At 45.6% G+C, this 18,332-nt stretch overlaps 1 protein-coding gene across 1 annotated transcript in view; it reads left to right on the top strand.

The window, feature by feature from the left end:
* The window catches only part of LOC144769151 (transmembrane protease serine 9-like), a 1,211,004-nt gene that overhangs the window by 960,955 nt on the left and 231,717 nt on the right, over positions 1 to 18,332 (top strand). Inside the window, exon 16 of the mRNA XM_078653156.1 lies at positions 14,288 to 14,427. Within this exon, the coding sequence (XP_078509282.1) occupies positions 14,288 to 14,427 (140 nt within the window). The remainder of the gene's footprint in view (positions 1 to 14,287; positions 14,428 to 18,332) is intronic.

The raw sequence follows: 18,332 nt of genomic DNA, 5'->3' as shown, positions 1-18,332 counted from the left end.
CACACACAACCACAACCACACACACAACCACAACCACAACCACACACACAACCACACACACACAACCACACACACACAAACACACACAACTACACACACAACCACACACAAACACACAACCATACACACACAGCCACACACAACCACACACACTCAACCACACACACAACCACACACACAAAACCACAACCACACACACACACACACAAGCACACACACATAACCACCGCAACCACACACACAACCACACACACACACAACTACACACACACAAACACACAACCACACACACACAACCACACACAACCAAACACACTCAACCACACACACAACCACACACACAAAACCACAACCACACACACACACAAGCACACACACATAACCACCACAACCACACACACAACCACACACACACACACACCCACACACTCACACAACCACAAGCACCCACACAACCACAACCACCCACACAACCACAACCACACACACAACCACAACCACACACACAACCACACACAACCACACACAACCACGCACACACACACACAACCACACACAACTGCACACACAACCACACACATTCACGCAACCACACACAACCACACACACAACCACACACACTCACACAACCACACACAACTACACACAACCACACACACAACCACACACACACAACCACACACATATACAACAACACATACAACCACACATACAACCACACACACAACCACACACACTACCACACACACAACCACAGACACACAACCACACACACACAACCACACACACACAACCACACCCACAAACACAACCACACACACAACATCAAAACCACAACCACACACAACCACACACACACAAAAAACCACACACACACAACCACACCGTCAGTGACACTTTCACCAGGCAGCGACACCATCAGTCATCAGTGCACGCTTTCACCAGGCACAAACACCACCAGCCATCAGTGCTTGCTTCCACCAGGCACACACCACCAGCCGCCAGTGCATGCTTCCACCAGGCACACACCAGCAGCCGCCAGTGCACGCTTTCACCAGGCACACACACACCGCCAGTCGTCAGTGCACGCTTTCACCAGGCACTCACACACCACCAGCCGTCAGTGCACGCTGTCACCAGGCACGCAGACACCACCAGCCGTCAGTGCACGCTTTCACCAGGCACACAGACACCACCAGCCGTCAGTGCACGCTTTCACCAGGCACACACCACCAGCCGTCAGTGCACGCTTTCACCAGGCACACACATCACCAGCCGTCATGGCACGCTTCCACCGGGCACACACACCACCAGCCGGCAGTGCACACTTCCAGCAGGCACACACACCACCAGCCATCAGTGCACACATCAATTGTTAACGCCTTCACAATTAACTATTGTAGAAATCGCAGTATGGCGCAATTTACTTTTAAACATATTCATCTAAAGCGCAGCATGCCACCATTGCTACAAAAATAAATATACATTTTTTGGCCTACAATTAATAGACTTTTGTTGCAATTGGTGTTGCAATATTTAGCAATTCCAATAGCTCAAACGTAATTAATGCGAGACCTATTGCATTGCAAATGCTTGTTCCTTTTCCATTTTGAAGGGGGCTGGTCATCAGGGTCTGGAGAGTAGTATCCAGGTCAGGGGCAGGGTCCTGCTCAGTATAATAGAGGGGGGGGCTGGCATCAAAACAGAGTCAAGATCCAAAGCCAGACTAGGCAGTCTTGCCCGTGCCGGAACCAAGGGAGGCATGGATTCCAATTCTGGACCTGTCCCCTTGGGGCCTGAGAGGGAACCACCTGCTCAATCTCTTTATTCAGGACTTCCACTGCCCTTGTATAAACCCATCCAAAGTTGAGTAAGACAGACCAAGTTTCGGAGGCTTAGGTTGGGCAGTTAATTTATGTTTGCCCATTTTGGCTATAGAGAAAACTGTCAGCCGTAAACTGATACTGAAATAGGTATGACACTTCACCGAGGATATCTACTGCTAGTATAATACTTTCTCAGAAGGGAACACAAATGGATTGTAGACTGATCTGTGCAGATTAAGAGCTTGTTGTGTACAGAAAAGAGGCCAAGAGTTTGTCACAGTACCTGGTAAAGTCAAACTGTGGTTTGGCGTGCATAGGGAGAGTCAGATTGTAGAAGCCAAGGATGGTGGCCCTGTCCTGGCTCTTTCTGATGCAGATCGGCGCAGGATGGCCCTTCCCTTGACCTAGGCTTCACCTGGGTGGGGCCAATGCAGCGGGAGCTCGCGATGCATTATGCAGCGTGAAAGGGGGTGTGGCTCCTCCTCCCCCCTGGTCTCATGTTGGTGACTCCTGAAACAATGTATTCTGGAGCTGAGAGTCCCCTGCGACGATGTTTGCAGCCCAGAGTGGAGCTCCCCGAGCAGCAGGAGCATGCAAGGGGCTTTGTAGTGCAAACGGGGGTGTGGCCGTCTCTTCCCCCTGATCTCTTGTTGGCGCCTCGTGGCGCGATGTATCCTAGGAGGGAGAGTCCCCTGCGATGATGTTTGCAGCCCAAAGGTGTCACACCGCTGATGTTCCCCACTGCCAGAAACAAAGCTTTTGCAGAAAGAGCCCTTTGGGCGTTGCATTCAGACGCCATGTTATGGCGTCTGAATAAGTGTCCAAAGAAATAAAAGAAAATCGAAACATCTCAATGTGCAATATCCGTTCCACCTATAATTAAATAGGTTACCCCAGCCTCTATAGACAGTACTTCCCTTTATAGGGTAGTTCAGGCAACCATGTACGTTCAGTACACACACAAGAATATGAATAATATTAATCACTCAATGCAGAGTACAGGCAGCTAGGCACTGGACACTTACCCCGGGAGTGTATGATCACAGGTAGTGGGTCCTCCGACTCAGTCCCACCAGCAAATTCTTCTGTGCCTCCCCTACGCCGGATATATGTATATATGTATGTAACTTTTGAATTCAGCAGATTTATTGTTGTCCTCTTGCAGAACTACATTTTGTTTTCTTACTTTTCACAACTGCTTGACGCATTATTGATGCTTATTTTAAATTGAATAACTACCTTTTATCTTCTGTAAAGATTCTTAAATTTGAATACATCTTAATGGTGGTTTTGGCATTTCGTATTGTCCTGTGAAGGTTTTCTTTACTGTCCTAACAGCGCCATTTATTGAGAAAACTCCCATGAAATCGATCCTACATTTCAACACTTTTAATTTATTAGCTAAAAACATTGCGTGCCATGCAGGCACTGTTGACAAGAGTACAAGGCAGAGTGTATGGCTGAATCCATCTAAGAAGTATGGATTGAAGATCATAACTTGTGAGTGCTCAGGACAGAGGTAATGCATTGATAAACCATGCCCTGTACATGGTTCCTACATGGTACATTCATATGTAGTACTGTGCTATAGTGTAAGCGGTAGTACTCCACCCTTGGTATAGCCTGAAAGCTTGTTGTGAGTCAATATTCCAGGCGGTATCCCTCTAGTGCTACAAGCAGTGGTCAGGCAGAGGTTCAGATACATACTGTCTTCCTACTACTGTGAATAGGTCATGGTGTTTGGCCATAACCTGTAAGCAAAGTTAGCAGTGAGGTGAACAAAGGAAACAGCCAAAGATTTGTGCCCGATATTACCAAAAATTCACAGAGATTCTTCTAATAGATTTCAATATAATGCAGGAGCCAAGGCATGATATTTCAAAGCAAATACATTCTTTATTCATCCCAAAATCCAACAGCAGCCGGGCTTGAACTGCTATAGAATTTTGTAAAGATTAAAGAAGAATCCTGCTTTGAAATATCTTTTTTATTAAAGTTATTTTTCAATGTAGTAGTCATACAGAGCATCGGAATAATAGGCAGGTAAATAAACAATAAAACATAATGTATCTTAGGGCAGGAACTTGTTCATTAGAATTGTTTTCACTTCTTTTTTGAATGAAGAGGTAGATGAAATTCAGCAGACATCCGGTGGCAGTGAGTTCCATATCTACGGGGCAATACTAGAGAATGCTCTGTAGCTCGTTCTCTTTTTGTGGAAAATCTGTGGTTTCAGTAGCAGTAAACTCACAATTCGTGAGGATCTGCATTCTCCTGATAACTCTAGTTTTTGTGACAGATATATAGGGGTCTTTAAATGTAGGGCGTTATGAGTCATGCAAGCAATCGTTAGCTGAATTCTTGCTTCATACGGGAGCCAATTTAGAGGTTGTAGGGCTAGAGATATGTCATTATTTATTTGTGTTCCGGTTATCAGTCTGGCTGCGGCATTAAGGGAGACCCTTAGTGGGGCCATATTGTATTTAGGAAGACCGCAAAGAGTGGAGCTTCCATAGTCTAATCAAGGCAATAGAAGAGCTTGGACCGACAGCTTAAAGACGTCCTCTGGCAGGAAGGGTTAAAGTTTCCTAAGTATACTATCTGGTAATTACTCCTTTGTTGGCCTTGCTGATTTGATCCTTCTTATGTTTGTCTAGTGTAATTCCAAGACATTTAGCTGAATCAATAATGTAAGGAGAACAGTTGAAGACTGTTAGATGCTTCATCCAGAGGTTGATCTTGGGAGTGTGATTAGGAGGAGCGATGAGGAGAAATTCCATTTTGGAAGTGTTGAGCATGAGATGGTTATCAGTGAGCCAGTTTTGATTGTTCAGCAGGGTAGAGTTGAGGGAAATGAAGTCTTCTGGGGAGGAGATTATCAGATACAATTGAGTGTCATCTGAATACATGTGATAAAGAATGTTCACATAGTTCAATGCATTTGCATACGTTGAAGAGAGTGGGCTAAGTTGAAGGGAATGGCCTTGGCTCCTGCATCATGATCACTACATCAAGCCAAATTTGGAATAATTCTTACTTGGCTTTTCAAACTACTTTTGTGCATTGAATGGACCTGAAAGTTGCAAAATTGGAATAAGAATATGTACTGACATTATATTGAGTTAATTTAAATTTTGATTACATATGTTTTTTGGGACTTCCTAAGCACTCCCTTTTACATATATTTGTTCAAAGACAAGCCTGTTAGACCTGTTAGCCTTCGAGTGATCTTCTGTTGCAGGGATTCCGCACATACACATAACTATGTACAGGAAAACAGGACCTCGGTGAATAGGGGTTGTACATACCTACCACCTTAGTACCCAATATCCCAAAACCGACTAGCTATGGTGTCTCATTCGTTCTCCTACATAATTACAAATCTACAAGTGTAGACAACCCAGAACACAACACTCCCGACTCTCTCAGGAATCCCGGTAGCAAGACATACCCTTTTGTTCACTCACTCGTACTTTCCCACAACAAGAATTGGCAAAGTCACTGTAATAGTTCAAAATGTTTATTTTAACTATTGTGCTCTATAGTACAGTATACGAGCCACTACCAGCAGCAAAATGCATAAACTCAAAACAATTAGCATTGTTACAATTCTATAGAATATAAAGGGGGAAGTCATTATATAGATAGTGAAAAAAGGACTATATTAGGCCTAACCACCCTCCCCTTGACTGGAAAACGTTTTATTATATAAAAGAAGATCTCTGGGCTTTGTCACCAGACCCCATACCTTAAAGCCTAGATGTAAGCATAGCTCTCCTCCATGGAAAGGGCTCTTTCTTACCTGGTTTTTGCTGGTATTGGGCCTCTGCACACTTTAACACTGCTAACCTTTGTTAAAGTCCTTGTGCTCTGTCCTCTAAAAGATGGTAATATTGGCTTATCTCCAATTTGCATATTTAATTTACTTATAAATCCCTGATAAAGTGCACTACAAGTGCCCAGGGCCTGTAAATTACATTTCTACTAGTGGGCCTACAGCATCATTTTACCACCTATATAAGTAGCTCTTGAAACAGTTCTCTAGCCTGCCTTTGCAGAGCCAGTGCGTGCAGTTTTAAACTTCCATTTCGACCTGGCAAAAAATAAAACCTTTTGCCATCATTCTATAAGTCACTGCTAGGTTAGTCCTTGGATAGCCCACAGGGCAGAGTGTTAGACGTAGGGCATGCACTTTTCAGTTTTACATGTCCTGGTAGTGAAAAACCTTTAAATTCATTTATCACTACTGCAAGGCCTATCTTTCCTATGGGCCACTCGCACTGAGATTCCCTGCCGGTTGCATCGTATTCCCTGACGCTACAGGAGTAGCTTGTTGAACTGACCCGTTTCCAGCCTGAGAGGAGGAGGTGAGGAGGAAGAACATCAGCGTGGCCGCAGAGGAGGCGCGAGGCGCGGCTCCGGGACTGCGAGGCTCAGCTATCAGTTACATCAGCTGTTGCCTCTTCCCGTGCGAGCCGCGCCCCCTCCCAGTGCCCGCCCCCACCAAATCGCCTACAACCTCTCGCGGCTCCCGCTACGCGGGCGCCACTCGCACTGAGATTCCCTGCCGGTTGCATCGTATTCCCTGACGCTACAGGAGTAGCTTGTTGAACTGACCCGTTTCCAGCCTGAGAGGAGGAGGTGAGGAGGAAGAACATCAGCGTGGCCGCAGAGGAGGCGCGAGGCGCGGCTCCGGGACTGCGAGGCTCAGCTATCAGTTACATCAGCTGTTGCCTCTTCCCGTGCGAGCCGCGCCCCCTCCCAGTGCCACGCCCCCTCTCACCGAACAACCACTTAACCGCATTACTAACGCGCATCGCGGGACGCGCGCGGGTCGGAGCCCGGGCCAAGGGCGGGCCCGTTGTTGCCCGTTAGTGCCCGGTAGAGACCGGACCGGGCCATCTCTCTTACACCGACAACCCGGTAACAAACAACATGGCTCCCAAAACCAGAAGCACCTCTAAATCCAAACCGAAGTCTAAACACGCGCAGGAGGTAGCACAGGTAACAGGTCCCATTGACCTATTTATATCGCGGGTCCATGAAACAATAAATCAAAGTATAGCCCTCATGGAAAAGAGGGTTTCATTGGACCTCACGAGCGCTAATGCCAAGCGCTCATCACTTGGCGCCATAGCGAATGCTGCTTCTCCAATCAATCTGACCTCTCAAAACAGCTCACTCCCAGTACTCCCTCTAACCACGGAATTCAATACTGTTCCTTCTGAAGTTGACCTGTCAGTTACTCATTCCGAGTTGGAATCCTCATCATTATCATCAGAAGATTTGGAAGCAACTCCAGACCTAGCTGGCTGTCAATCGCAAGGAGATATCTTAACTCACGACAACCTACCCCAGCACGACGTATGGGAAAGGGCAACATCAGAAACCCGACTACCACGCAGCGAAAAAACACAAAACTCACCTGCGAACAACTCAAACTCCTCATGTTCTAATAGCATACTACATATTCCTGACTGCACTCTCCCGCACAAGCCAATATCCAACATCAACAACCAAACTGAGCAATGTAGGACCTGTAGTATTACAACCCAAGTGTTAACTACCACCAAAGACCTACTCTACCAATATCTGAAACCCATCCAGCTGAGCATAAGAAACCTTGAGGCACAATTAACGATAATATCAGCTACTCTCTTAGACTCAAACACCAGGATAGATGTAAAGGGACAGCGAAACATCACACACCCATCAAAAAAGCAAAACCAGAAACAAAATCAGAAAGTAGCTAATCCTACAAACACAACACATACAGTACAAACGAACCCCAATCCACCGTCAATCACGCCCAAATCAAACACAAACACATCTCACCCCCAGCAGGTGAAACCAATACTGCAGAAGTCACTACAACAAAGCAAAGGGCAACAGATAGATACTAAAAGTAAGGCTGAGTCACAAAGCTCATGTCCAGCACAAAAATTAGATTCTAGCAGAATTCCCCAGGAGAAACCCGTCTCTCAGCCCACGAATTCCCTACCCCTCCAAAAAACACCAAAGATCACATCGGTAACCACCCCGAAAAAACATCCTGCAGTTAGACGCCCTGCCCATCTGCCCCCGGAAGCTACTCCCTACACAATAGTCTTAACAGGAGTACCCGAGTTAGTAGACGACACCCCAGAAACTGCATGGTCACTTAAAAATAAGGCCATGCAGTGGCTTAGCATAAATAGACCTCTTGAATCCCACCTATCAGGAGGGATCATATCAGCACGTAGGGTAGCCTGGATAGGCAAAACCAAGAAATCAATACGCGGTGATTGTATAATAGTAACTTGCAAAGATCCCGCAACGGTTGATTATATATGTGCCTGGCCACAACTCGAGAAAAAAGGAGGAGTAGACGCCTGCCACCTTTCTCAGTTCTACCCCCCAATGAAACAACAATTCAACCCCCCTCCTTGGGAATGGCACCATCTTCCCAAAGCCCGACGAAATCAGGATCCATGGCGTCAAACACCGTGGAATCGGCGGGACTTCCCTTGTGAGTACCCAGATAGGGGAGGACCAAGAGAAAGGTATGTTGATACCCAAGTCCCATATTGGCAGGATAGACCTTATCCCGTATATGAAGGTTGGCAGGGCTTCCAAACCCACAACCGCTACGAGTGTCTCGATATGATCGATTGACCATCCACGGTCGATCTGAATCAACCTACAGCTGCCTCTCATTACTTAGCTGATGTCTCACATTCCCTAGCCCCAAATAAGTACCAGAAAACTCCACCTGAACAGCTCGAGCTAGCAGAGTCCTCTATGACTCAACAAAACAATCTCTTAACCCCCTGTCCCTCAGAGATCTCGGCCACGAGCGCAAGTCCACTAACTGAGCAACCCGTAACCACTGAAATCACAACCAGTGGCAAAATCACTTTTGCCATCTCAACAACTAACGAGGCCACTGCCGTAGGTATAGCTTTTTGGAATGTCGCAGGCTTAGCCAGCAAAATAACATGTCCTCAATGGCTGGAAATAGCACGAAGCCATCAAATCTTGTGCTTACAAGAGACCTGGCGTCTATCCCCCCTCCATCTACCGGGATACAAGACATTTTTCACCAAAGCAACGCCAAGCACAATGGGAAGACCCAAAGGTGGTCTTATGATCTTCTTCTCTAACATTCTAGCAGCCACGGTAAAACTATTAAAAGAAACATCTGCCTTCCAGGTCATCCAAATGACATATCTCACCACTGCATCAAGGAATATCTACATACTTATTAATTACTACAATAACACAGGTACCCAGGACCGCTGCATAAACCTGGATGAAATGGTGGCCCATATATCCACACTGCAAAATTCGAATCCAAGTGCAACAATAAAACTCATTTGGGGAGGAGACTTTAACCAGCCAATATGCCCAAACCACAAAACCGGAACTTGTGGCCTATTATCTGTATTCGGCAATCCGGTCCCTCATTTTGCACACTCACAAAGTGGAAATAAGCTGAACGAAATTCTATTTACCCTGGATTTAGACTTTGTAAATGAGCTAGTGGACCCGGTACAGGAATTTCAACCCACCTTCCATGGGAGAGGTTGCACATCTACCATCGACTTCATCCTAGCCTCAAACACGTGTAAAAACACGTTAGCAAACTATAAAGTAGGGTCGAGCCCGATCAGCGACCACTATCCCTTAAGCGTGGAGATCACAATGGAGAAAGCAGGTCCTCCTATAACGAGAACGAGCTCCCTCGATCAGCAAACAATAACATTAAAGAAAAGGAACGGTTTCGCAATTAAATGGGCCAAAGTCGACCCTGAGACGACTACGCAAAGGATACTCGAAAAAACGCTCCCCTGGCAAAGGGACTGTCTGTCCGCAGAAGCTTCTCCTGAACTAATCATCGCCTCCTTCCATAACATACAAGGGGCCATAAGAGACGAACTAGTTAAATACAGGGCAAACAAACCTACATCCCAAACCAACAGATGGTTTAACTCGGACTGCACAAAAGCCCTTTCAGCTTTAAAAGAAGCTCTTCGGCAGAAGCCAAGAGACGCCCAACTAATCTCATCCCGGAGGAAACTGTATAATGAAACAAGGAAAGAACGTAGGCGTCAGATCAAGAGAGACCTTTGGTGCCAATTGCACGAGAGCGCTTTAAAAAAGGACAGCACCACTTTTTGGCAGACCATTAGATCACCCTTCTTGGAAAATGACACCGATCCAAACCACCTCGACGTCGCAGTGTCAGAGAATGAATGGGTCCTTCACTACACAAAAATTTTCGGCCCGGCATCCGACACACCCCAAACAGAGCATGTGGCCGAGGCAGAAACCCATCTTCTTCCAATCAACTTACGCTTTACAGTCACTGAGGTCAGAAAAGCAATTCGAGCATCAAAAACTGGCAAGGCTCCCGGCCCGGACGGGGTACCCATGGACTTGTTCTTGCACAATAGTGACTACTGGTCATTAATAATAACCCGGGTAATGACCGCAGTCGCTCAAGTCGGTCTCCTTCCCTCTTGGTCCTCATCCACTCTTTTGCCAATATTTAAGAAAGGGGACCGAAACGACCCAGCGTGCTACCGGCCGATCTCCCTTCTGGATTCTACGGGCAAAATTGCAGGCCGACTACTTTTGGACCGCTTACAAACTTGGGCCAAGGTAAACAACATCTTCACGGATCTGCAATACGGCTTCCAGAAGGGACTCGGTACGGTGGAGCAAGCCCTAAACCTGACGCTCTTGGCTGGGAAATATGCCCACGCAAAAGAAGGGAAGATCTATCTGGTCTATGTAGACCTGAGCGCGGCTTTCGACTGTGTTCAGCACGCCAAATTGTGGGAAATTATGTCGAATCTCGGAGTAGATCCAGAGATACTGGCCTTTCTCAGGGGCCTATACACCAATGCAGAAGGCCGAGTGCGTTACGGCATTGGCGGCGACATATCGCGCCCCTTCAAAATCACGCGAGGAGTTAGGCAGGGGTGTGTACTGGCTCCCTTCCTATTCAACCTATACACCAACGGGATTGAAGAAGCAATGTTGGCAGGGAGCCAGGACCTCCCGCAAATAGCTCGCCGCCCTATACCCATTCTACTCTACGCCGACGACTCGGTCATCCTGGCCCGAACAGCCAACCAACTACAACGACAGCTGGCCAAATATGTGACGTTTATGGACTCATTGGGACTAAAAGTAAATACAAAGAAAACATTTACAATGTCCATAGGATCCAAACCAGGGAACACAAAATCCATATACATAAACAACATTAAGCTGGAAAAAACGTCAGTATATCCATATTTGGGCATACTTGTTGACGATTCAATGACCTGGCGAAAAGCCATAGAAGCCAGAAACCTTAACTTTCGTCGAGCAACATCTGCACTTTGCGCTTTCTCCAGAAAACTAGGCAAACCGGCTCCGTCAGAACTCATAACTTTATACTACGCAAAATGCCACAGCGTGGCGAGTTACGGAGCAGGCATCTGGGGTTATGGGTGCATCAAGCAACTACAGGCTACGGAAAACGCCTTCATTAAATACGTACTGGCTCTCCCCCAAAGCTCTCCGATATTAGCATCTCATCGAGAGCTAGGGATGGAATTCGTTACAGACACCATACGCTGTCAACCTCTCATCTTATGGCATCGCATATGGTGCAACCCAGAAAGCCATGTATCACGCGCCCTCATCACAGACTGTCTTAGCCTAACTCACTGGAGAAAAATTCCCTGGCTTAATTACGTTTTTAAATTTTTTCAAGATCTCAAACGTGAGCAATACTTTTCTGATCCATCCTCGATTGAAGATATATCCAAGAAACAGCTGAAAGAACTGTGTCTAGGCCACCTGAGAGAACTCCGGAATCAAGCAGAGATAGTGAAAACACTAAATGAAAAAATCTCTAAATTGCAATCAGAGAAGCTGATACAGCCTTACCTCACGTTCTTTCTTTCGAATCACGAAAAGTTCCTATTGACTAGACTCCGGTTTGATCTCTTCTTTCGCCTGGTCTCATTTCCAGAACAGAATAACTGGTCACGGATCATGAACTGTTGTCCTTGCGATGGGCTTTCCAAGCAGTCAACGGTCCACGTCACACTATTCTGTAAATACTACAGTGTGGCCAGGAAAAAATGGATCCTTCCCCTTCTGCGACTAAGTGGCCTTAGAAACACATATCCGGCGCTTGCCTATCTACAGTCACCGGCAAACCCGCATGAAGCCAAAATGATAGTGACTTTTTTAAAAATAGTAACAAGAATTCGATCGAAAATTGTTTTATAAGATGTAAATTCTAAAATGTAAACCCCAGTACAAAAATGATGGTTCCTTTTAAGCTGTACTTTTTATGATTATGTAAATTTTTGATAATCGAATAAAAGTTTATGAACTATGGGATAACATTTGAGTTGCCTTATTACATTTTATAAGTGCAGCTTCCAAATGGGAAGAGATCATTTCTTCAAGTTTGGTGTCTCTGGAATCACAATTTAAAATCCTAATCCTAAAAATCCGACTATGGTGACGTTGGATTTTAAATTGTGATTCTGAAAAATTCTACTTTCAGAAAGTTGGCATTTCTTTTGCCCTAGCCCTTGGGATCCTTCAGCCTGTCTCTTGTCACATGGCTGGGTGTAGTTGGCAGTTGGGCCTTTTGTATTCCTCTTAGACAGCCACACAATGTGAGAGCTTAGGTATGACTCAATGGGCCATCTGGGGCAGGATAGGAGGGAGGAGTTGGACAAAGCCTCCCACCTGCATAGGCTGTGTCCTGTCTCCACAAAAAGGGCCTAACAACCCTATATTGTCACTCTAGCAATCTTGTAACAAGGGAAAGGGAGACAGGGAATTCTTTGCACCTCAAAGGCACTGTCTAGAGATTTCTCCCGCCTTCCAGAACCATGGCACCAAATTATAATTACTGGACCTCAGACACCACCAATTCAGTATTGTCCTGGACCTGTGGATACTTTGCCAGAAAGAAGAACTGCTGTGCTGCTAATGGACTGCCACTCTGCTCGACTACACTCTGCCAGACTCCTGCTTTGCTGTGCTGACATTCTGCCTGCTGCCCTCTTGCCTGGGTGAGAAGGACCGGTCCTGCATCTCTTAAACCCACAGTGACTCCAAGGGCTTATTGGCTGACCTCCTCATCTGACTTCTCAGGGACATAACAGACTTCCAACCATCCTGCTTTTTCTCCTGGACTCTGCCATCTGTGGCCCACCCTGCCAAGTGGTGCCACCCTAGTCCTGGATCCTTGGAAGTGGGCCTAAGGTGCTTGCCAGGGGAACCGATTCATCCTCTCTGCTGAGCGACGCATCCCCGAGCCAAACCGACGCTTCGCCACCGCTGCGTGGATTCGACCTGTTGCAAAAGATGTGCATTACTGCTACATCCTGCATTTTGGGTTCGGCCATTACCTTCAGAACTGCCACTGCGTGAGGCATCCCTAGAGCAGGTCCTTGCACCTCTCATCGACAACAGCCTTGACAACGATGAGGAATATCCACTATGCTTCACAGCTTTTCGGAATGGACGCATTGCCTCAACTATGCAACACATCTCTGATACCGGCCTTCACATCTCAAGCCCCATTGATGGGATTCTCGATGTTGACACAAAAGGACCTTGCACCGCAGTCTCGAGGCATATCGGTACCGACGCACCCACTCCGCTGCGCGCACACCTTCGACACTGATCCAAACAACGCTCTGCAACCAGGATTCAAGGTTCTTTGTTCAGCAGGCCTAACTGGGTCCCTGTAGCCAACCCTCACTTCCTTGTGGTCTGCCTGAACTTGTGGCTTTGTTGCAGCCTGCATGACCAGATATTCCCAATAGCGCTTTGAGCTTTTTGGTGCTATTTTTACCTAAAACCTTATACTTCAATATCACTGGTTCTACTGATTGGATGTTTATTGGTTTGCTCTTGTTTTATTTCATAAACTCCACTCTCTGTTTGTAAATCTGTTGTAGGCTTCTGTTGTGGTGTGATTTTACTGTGTTACTGTTTGAAGTGTTGCACAAATACTTTACACATTGCCTCTAAGTTAAGCCTGACTGCTCTACCAGGTAGTTGAGCACAGGTTTATTTAGGGTTTCCTTGTATCTTACCAGGACAACGATTGTGGTTTCTGCTTGACTAGGGCTCACATCCCAGTCAACCAACAACAACCTTTCTTTGAAAGAATCTATTTGCCTTGCCAAAGCTTGTTATGTAGAGGCATGCATATATGTACCTAAAAAATCTTAATGTGACAAGGAAGATTATTCAAGTGGCCAACATCTGTCTGGGGCAATTTGCAACCAAGTGTGTGTGTTTATTCCACTAGTCAAGTGTCACAGCTGTTATTTAGTGACTGACAGGTAACATTTAAATTGGCTGACTGCTTACCCTCTTGCATGGATTCTCTCCCTACTCTAGTTCCTTCACTTGCGCCAATGATTTTGTTTGGTTTCTCCTATTTGCAGTAAATCTTCAGTATCCTAAAACTCTCCAGGAGGTGGAGGTACCTATTGTTGACCAGCAAGTTTGCAACTCCCTCTACGGAAATATTCTTTACGACATGGTCTGCGCTGGAAATTTGGAGGGGGGAAAGGACTCGTGCCAGGTACTGTTATTTACAGACAGCACATTTTCTATTGAAATGGCCACCACATTTGCACAGATTCAAATTTTTACTCTGATAAACTATACTGCACACAAATTATAATGTGTGGAAATCAGGTTCTGTGAACATTGATAATTTGTGCATCATTAAATAAAGTGTTTTTTGATTTTATTGATCTTATTAAAAGCTTTGTTTCCCTCACAATTCAGTTACAAAAAAATGTGATTAAGTTTTGCTTTCCTAATTGCTGAATCTGTACAGTTCATTTGCAGGTATTTACATTTTCTTGTGTGCTACAAAAAAACATTTTCTTTCACACTCCTGTTCCCCAGCAAGATTGTTACATAATTCCCTTTACTTTTCTTTCTCTAAATGCAAAGCGAGAGGAGTTTCTAAACATCAATCCCCATGTTACAAAATAACCAGCAATGTCAGAAGAAATATCCTGACATGTGACCCCTTTAAAGCGCAGCAAATGTGACGAAATAAGTAAAGAAATTAAAGCCTTTTTAATGTATTGTTTGGACTTACACAACCCACCAAAAATCAGTTTGTGACCCACAGCATGGTCGCCAATCACAGTTTGAGAAACACTAGCCTGGCCCTGGAAAGTAATACTAACAATCAGAGAGCATACCTTCTGGGTGACAGAAAACATTTCCAATAAACTTCAGCTTCATGTGCACATTGTAGAGAGTCTTCTGTTTTTTTTTTTTTTTTATTCTGTCCTCATTTGCCTTGCCCCTTACTTAGGAGATACCAGCCACCTTGCGTGTCCCTGACAAAGACGGGGAGCAAAGATAGTCTTGCCCATCTCTGGCGCCAGAACCCGAGAATATTTTGCTGGTGGCAGAGAGGTCCCAAGAGAAAGAGGGGTTTTAAAATCTTGGGCTGACCCCATCTAGGTATAGTTCAACCTGTAGGACCAAAAAACCATAACGAGGCCAGACCCGGTCCAAGGAGTATTGATAGCATAATCATAGGACCCGGGGAAAAAAAAAAACCCGGAACACTATCTCCATTGTATCAGCAGATCCCAAAGGTCCAAGTTACGATTATTGCAAGCTCTAACCATGTCCACCTTTAATGTTTCATATAGGGTCGTGAGCCAGTCCGAATATGATGGAACAGTTTTCTCAACCCACCGTATACAAATCTGCCTTCTAGCCAGCAAAATGGCATAGAACAAAAAAGATCTAGCCTTGCCAGAAATGCTGTCCTCCAAGCCAAAGATGATAAGTGGCAATGAAATTACTAATGATGTATTCAGGATGGAGTTCAAGGTAAACAACACCTCCTCCCAGAACCGGCCGATGTCAGGGCAGTCCATGAACATATGAATGTCTGATGCTTCTAATAAATTACATTTATTACATTTCTTGTCTGGGACAAATTTGGAAAGTCTCAACGGTGTTATATATGCCCGATGGGCTGTGAACAGGTGGTTGCGTCTCAACCATGATGGCTTCACCTCTTTCTAGAGGAGCGCAAAAGATCTTAACCATACCTCCTCACACTGAAAGCCAGTCGCCTCTCCCCACAGTTTATCTGGGAGGGTAAAATCCCCATCAGTTTCCTCCTGCAGCTGCCAATACCAGAAGGCCACCTCCTTACCTCCCCTAGGTCTTTCCAATAGCAACTGCTCCAGGTAGCTTGATTTCCCAAAGTGTACGTCTTTACACCCCTGAGCCCTCCCCCAGCTTTCCAGCTGGATGAATTTTAATCTAGAAAGCGCTGGACCTATACGGTCGTGTAATTCATCCCAAGTTAATACAGATCCTTCCACCATTAGCTCTCCCCATCTAGTGATCCCAGCCTCCTCTAATGGAGAGGATAAGCTGTCCCTTAGGCACTCTGGTAAACCCGGAGAGTCCCATATGGGAGCGAAATTAGAGTAGTAGGACAGCCCCAATCTTTTTCTAATGGCTAACCAAACCTTAGCCCATGACTGTAACATTTTTAGCCTTATTTTCTTAAAGAATTTCTGGCTCCCAAACTTAAATAGAAATCCATCAACTGGTAGATTTGCTCCGGTTAACATGGCCTTATACATTGTCCCCCCAGGAAGATTAGATGGTGTTTTTAAGAGCATCCTGGAGTAGGATAACTGAAAGGCCCATGCGTATTATACTAAGTCCGGTAGGGCAAGACCCCCCTTCTCCCTCCTCCTCCTCAACTTCTTCCATGCAATTCTACTGGATTTATAATTCCAGATAAAGGAATTAATCTCTCGCTGACACTTGTCAATCATCTTACATCAAACCCTAAAGGAATGGCACCAAAAATGAATATGAACTTAGGAAGAATAGACATTTTTATTAGGTCCACCCTACCCATTATAGAGAGTGGCAGGTGAGTCCAAGATTTCAATAGGCCCTTACATTCCCTGGAGATTCGGTCTAGGTTAGCTTGGGCAATGGTACCGATGTCTTGGGTAATTCGGATCCCGAGATAGCACATAGAGGTGGTGATGTTTATGCCTAAAACAACAAAGTACTGAGGGTGGAGGGTCCTAGGGGAAAGTTTACCGACCTAATCTGCTATGACCCCTAATTCCGTAACTACACCAACAACAAATAGCAGTAAGTCAACACAACTAACTAAAGTATGTATCTATGTGTGAACCTTGATATATATAAAGGCAGAGAGTGAGATCTTGCCTGTGGAACTTCCAAATGTAAGAGTTCCCATCAGTCAACCAACAAGACCGCCCTTCATCATCTGGGGACCCTCACGATCTGTTACCATCCTCCTCACATCATAATGCAAGAGTCCAAATTGGAAGACCAGATACATACAAAAGAAAAAGAACAGAGAGGGCACTATTAGTACATCATTTACCCAGTGCATGGATTGTATGATTGGTACAATTTCATTAGCTAGCTGATACACTGCCAGCTGCAACAAGCAATGTAGTTTGCCATCTCGTTCTCCTGCTCACTCACCTTATTAGCAGGAAGGAATAGCCCCACCTCACCTGGCTTCAGCTCAGGTACATGGAGCACCGCTCTGGCGGAGGGAATAAAAAAAAGGCTCTTTACACTATGGAAATGAGAATCCATAAAACAGCAGTGATAGGCCAGTCTATAACGACCCTCCAGGCTCTACCGAGTTTCTCCCCAGATATCTTTACATGGCGAAATGTCACGGCTCGCCAACAATTGCTGCCTCACGCGGCATGCCCATCTAAGAAATACAGCATTATCGAGTTGTAAGTGTCGTTTGCCATTAATGACAGCGCACTTCCAGTGACGCTCGCCATCCCGTACCACCTCTAGTATGAAAGTCAGTCGCAGGTGTTTGACTTTAATCCTGTTCTCAAAATACCGCTTATCGCATCTTCGCTCTATGGCATCTATAAAAATTGTGCTGATAATCATAACTATGGTGTCACCCGGCTCGCAGCCCTTGCGATTCACTCGGAGTAACTAGATCGTCATCAGTCTTAAAAGCCATTGTTAAGGGCGTATCAGCAAACATCCTGTTAGTTATCGAATCGTAAATGTTGTTTGCCATTAATGACAGCGCGCTTCCAGTGACGCTCGCCATCCCGTACCACCTCTAGTGTGAAAATAAGTTGCGGGTGTATGGCTTTAATCATGTTCTCAAAATACCGCTTATCGCATCTACGCTCTAAACATTGTTAAGGGCGTATCAGCAAACATACAGTTAGTAAAATCCTCGCTGTTCACTACATTATCGTAACGGAATGTGTAACAGGAATGCTAAGCGATAAGCACTAACCTCTCCGTCGGTACCCCGGACGTCCCTCTGGGCTGTCTGTTGGGGAGGTACCTGGATCTTGGTGAACTGCAGGCCCTCGAATTTACTGATTTATCCAACTTAGGATTCAGCACAATGTTAAAGTCGCCCATCCAGATCACCAGATCCTGAGAAAGTACCAG

The sequence above is a fragment of the Lissotriton helveticus genome, chromosome 7 (assembly GCF_964261635.1).
Source record: "Lissotriton helveticus chromosome 7, aLisHel1.1, whole genome shotgun sequence".
NCBI classification, from domain to species: domain Eukaryota; kingdom Metazoa; phylum Chordata; class Amphibia; order Caudata; family Salamandridae; genus Lissotriton; species Lissotriton helveticus.
The sequence above is the reverse complement of the archived record's forward strand: the minus strand, read 5'-3'. Positions and strand labels throughout refer to the sequence as shown.